This window comes from Cystoisospora suis, assembly GCF_002600585.1.
Source record: "Cystoisospora suis strain Wien I chromosome Unknown contig_7349, whole genome shotgun sequence".
In the NCBI taxonomy this organism is placed as follows: Eukaryota; Apicomplexa; class Conoidasida; order Eucoccidiorida; family Sarcocystidae; genus Cystoisospora; species Cystoisospora suis.
Genome location: NW_027160135.1, coordinates 276 through 4,383, shown reverse-complemented (window position 1 = coordinate 4,383; position 4,108 = coordinate 276). Strand labels below are relative to the sequence as shown.

General features: G+C 56.7%; 1 protein-coding gene across 1 annotated transcript; it reads right to left on the bottom strand.

Moving 5' to 3' along the window:
- Positions 1–5: 5 nt before the first annotated feature.
- Positions 6–3,862, bottom strand: CSUI_010408 (zinc finger protein; the record flags this gene model as incomplete). The annotated part of the gene is made up of 5 exons (XM_068070512.1): positions 2,551–3,862; positions 1,901–2,276; positions 1,526–1,649; positions 1,357–1,406; positions 6–887 (listed from the first exon to the last, which is right to left on the bottom strand). Coding segments are annotated over exons 1-5 (1,530 nt in total), but the record flags the coding sequence as incomplete, so codon positions are not given.
- Positions 3,863–4,108: the final 246 nt, after the last annotated feature.

The following is a 4,108-nucleotide window of genomic DNA, read 5'->3' as shown; positions in this document are numbered from 1 at the left end:
GTGGGCCGTGACACGCGGCCGCGCGCGTCGTCCGCATGATTGCCCTGGTAGCAGTTGATGTATGATCGGCTCTCAGACTGATTCCGGAGCTGATGTGCTTCATCAAGGCTTGATACACAGTCCGACATCGATTCTTGTTCTGCCTGGTCTGCCGCGACACTGCGAATGTTGGCTCCTTGGGAGCATACCTGTGAGCTGAAGCTGTTGTGGCCTGCACGCCTGCCGTCAGCTTGCCCGCAGAGTTCTAAAGCAGCTGCTAGAAGCTTCACTGGAAGCAGGCGAGAGCAAGCTGTTTCGGGTGCTTCAACGGCCCGATCGCTCTGTATCAATAAAGACCCTAGTATTCGGGCAGTTAGGTCTTTTATCGGTTTTGTATCCTCAGAATAGGGCTGTTCTTGCACTGCAACAGCAGTCACAGGGACGGGCTCAACCTGGGACCCCCGATGGTGTGGCGGAGAGGTCAGCTCGGCGCAGCACGCCGGCATATGATCTGCCGCCATGTTTGTACAGAAGGCTGAGCTTTCGATTTTCAGAGCCTGGAGAGCTTCGAGCAAGATTTGGCATGCTTCGCTGCTATCACCCCACCGCTGCTGATCTTCGAATAAGCCATTGGCCCTTAGCTCTCGTTGGGAGCGTACAGCTTCCGGAAGCAGTGAGTTGCTGCCTTCGCGCTCGTCATCCGGCGCTTGCCTGCCTACTGCACTGCTGTCATCTTTGAAACTGCCGTACTCCTCCACAGCTTGTGAGGTCTGCACCTGAGGGCGTCCAGCCTGCGTAGAGACCATAGCACGCTGGTTTACCGAGTTAGGACGAGGGCTCTGGGAGCGGCTTCCCGACGAAGTCTCCGAGGACAGACAGTCCTTCACTGCTGGAATACTCGATGAGCCCTGNNAATACTCGATGATCCCTGTAGACACGAAACCCATTGCGGTTGAGAGTGGCAAGCACAAGTGTCTGATGTCTGAAAGAGAACTTGCGTCACGTGGACGGGCTCCGCAACCTTTTCTTTCCCGCTCTACAGCGTCGTGCCTATACCTCAGCTAAACAGGTGTCCCAGGTCTGCCTTCGGAAAGCGAGGACGCGGCGCTAACTTGCACCTACGAATAATACTGCTACGACCGCGTGCTTCCCACTGTTGGCACCTTCCGCTAGTTGCTAACAGGACGTGGCTGCTGCTGTCGAATAGGCGCCACAGCGGTGTCAGCACACGAGAAATGCATTCTTTTGGGACACAGCAGTGCCTACTGCTGCTGGTAGGCTATTGCTTTATTGAACGCGACCTTGTGTTTAGCTTCGCGTGGACGGGATTGCGCAGGAACTCGGCCTCCTAAGAACGGCGATGTCGTTCGTACGCACCTTCTTCTTCTCGATCTTCGCCACGATCGTGACGCATGGAAGCGGTGGTACTGCACACACAAATGCAATCCAACAGGAGGAGCACACCCGAGTCCAGCCGCATCACTTCCCCAAGCACTAAGCTGGCTGCCTGAACTCTTGGCCGGGTGGAAGCCCTCTCGCCACTCACTGTCAATGCCTGTTGTGAAAGGCAGTTTGTACTGCTTCGGTTGCCTAGCTTCCGCAAGGCCATGAATATATGGGCAGTAGTACGTGTCACACACTCCATCGCGATATTTCTCGCAAATGACCATCTGCAAACACAAGCAAACAGTCACACGCGACCGAGCTGTGCGCAGTAACTGGCCCGGGATGGCCTCTCCGTCGAGGGCATGACTCTGTCACGTGTGGCCGTCTTCGGCAGAAAGTATCCGAAAGCTGATCACCGAAGCTGTCCCCAGTACGTCTTCCCCCTGCAAGCTGTGTTGCCCTCTGCGAGTGAAGTGTACGTTCCTGAATCCAAAGTATGACCGAGGATACTCAGAAACTGCAGCTTTGTCCCTACCTTGTAGAAGAGTGGGTGATACAAGATTTCCTCGGTGGAGTGCGCAAATGGACACTCCCCTCCCCGTGGGCAGTTGTTGATTATAATCTCCTCTTTCTGGTCATCGCAGCAACAACAGTTTTCTGACGCCTTGCCTCTCCGTTTCCCTGCGCCACCCCTCGCTAGCTGATTCTGGTGAGGCCCCGTCGCCTTTGTTCCCGACCGCTGCATGCAGCGCGGGCGACCACATCCATTCCCGAGTGATGCATCACCGAGCTGGACTTGCTTCGTTACCACGTAGGGGCATAAGACGTGGACGTAGCGGATGAAAGAGCGATCGGAGAGGTATATTGGACAACGACGACTCCAGTACTGGTTGTGTGAGTACTGGCAGCGCCTGAAACAAGAAGCCACATACCTATCGAAAAGCGTTTGGGGTAAGACGCGATGTGTTTTGCACAGGAAAATCGGCTTCCGACAAGTGTGTCGGATTTAAAAGTTACTGTGGACATTGACACACACCTCACCCCTTTGTGCGAAAGGCTTCCTCACGCACACTGTTCACTCGTGCCTCACGAGGGCTCCAGACGACCTGGCACTCGAAAACGGTTGATAAGCGGGTACTCACGCGATGACAAGCACTGTTTTCTGGCAACATCCGCCCGACTTACGTGATGCCAAACTCGCAAGCACCGCTCACGAGCCTTCTGCATTTCTTGGTCCTGAATCGGCAGAGATCCTCCTCGCTGAGCAACGAGCCGCACGCCATGTTGCTGAGTTACAGCGGCTCGAGTAGTTGCCGACTGACAACTCCCCTTCCTGTAGATGCGGTAGCGTGCGTAGCGTTGATCGCCCCGGAGCTGGTAAGGGATCAGATGTGCGCTGGCGAGTGTCCCTGGGCGGTTCTACCGGTGTCACGCGGTGTCCAGCTTCGCCAAGAAGACGAACGGCAAGCCTCTCATCTCACCACTAATGGACAGGGCTGCAGCTTCGGGAACGACAGCTCCGCCAACTGTACAGGCAGCTTCAGACAGTGCTCGCCCTCTCCATCAGTGGCATTCCCACACAGTCGATCAAGAAGGACCTCTGTAGAGGCCCACGCTCGCTCAACGGCGACGCGGTGTCCGGCCTACTCCGCTCAGACGGGCTTTGAGTTGTAGCAGAGGGGCAGGGGTTCGACAGAATACTACTCACGCTGCAAGAACACCATCATCAGCAGGGCCGCAACCTAAGCCCCGTCCCCGTGTAAACGGCCGTTAATGCAACACAGGGTCCGCCCTTGCGGGGCGTGGAATGACCCTATCAAAGCAGAGGGATCGCTGGCCGCTTCCCAGCTGCACAGTCACACTATACACTGCAGTTTCTACGTTTCCACACACGGAAAAAAGGTCCGTGCGAGAAGACGAGTTGTGGTATGGAAAGAGAAACGAAGCTCGCTGGCTCTATAGTGGCACCGGCGGTTCACGCGGGCGCGTTTCGAGTCAGGTGGCGGTCACGGACGGAACGCTCGCGCCGGCCGCTCTCCGAACTCAGACCGCCAGCGTCACTTCGGATGATTTCCATATCAAACTCTCTGGATGCACTGCCGTGGAATGTCACTCCAATCTGCCACCGGCGCAAATGACAAGTGAAATTGGCGGGACGTGGTACAGCGGGTTAAGCCAATCGAGCCAATGTTTCTGAGAGACGAGAGCGCCTCGGGGCACCCTGAGCCCAGTGCGCCTGGTCATGTTCCGTAGCTGGCCTCCTCACCGGTCGGGGCATGCTTGGCTAACGAGCCGTATGAGCCACATAGCCGAGGCGGTGGTGACCAGTCTAGTGTCCGAACCGGTGGTTCCAGCCGGGGCAGCTGGCCCGTAGCGACCGGCTGCGGCGTCACATAAGTGTCCGAAAACCACGCAGAGAGAAGCAGGATTCTGAAAAAAAAACCATACGAACTGCGCGCCGGCAGCCGGAGGCAGTGAAATTCCTGACCCTCATTCGTGCTCTGGTCTGGCTGCCGGAGGAGCGGTCACACACACCTCACACCGTCGTGGCTAGCACCGCGGCGCCTCTGCCTCCGGCTGCACACGCTTGTTGATTTCCACTCCCAACCGTCTCTCCGACAGGACCACAACTTCAACGTGATCTAACGAAGGAACAGATCATCAGGGTTTCCCAACCACACCGCGGAAGAAGAGGCGGCGCCAAGTATGACGCCCGAAAATAAGTAGCTCGGTCTTCCAGCCC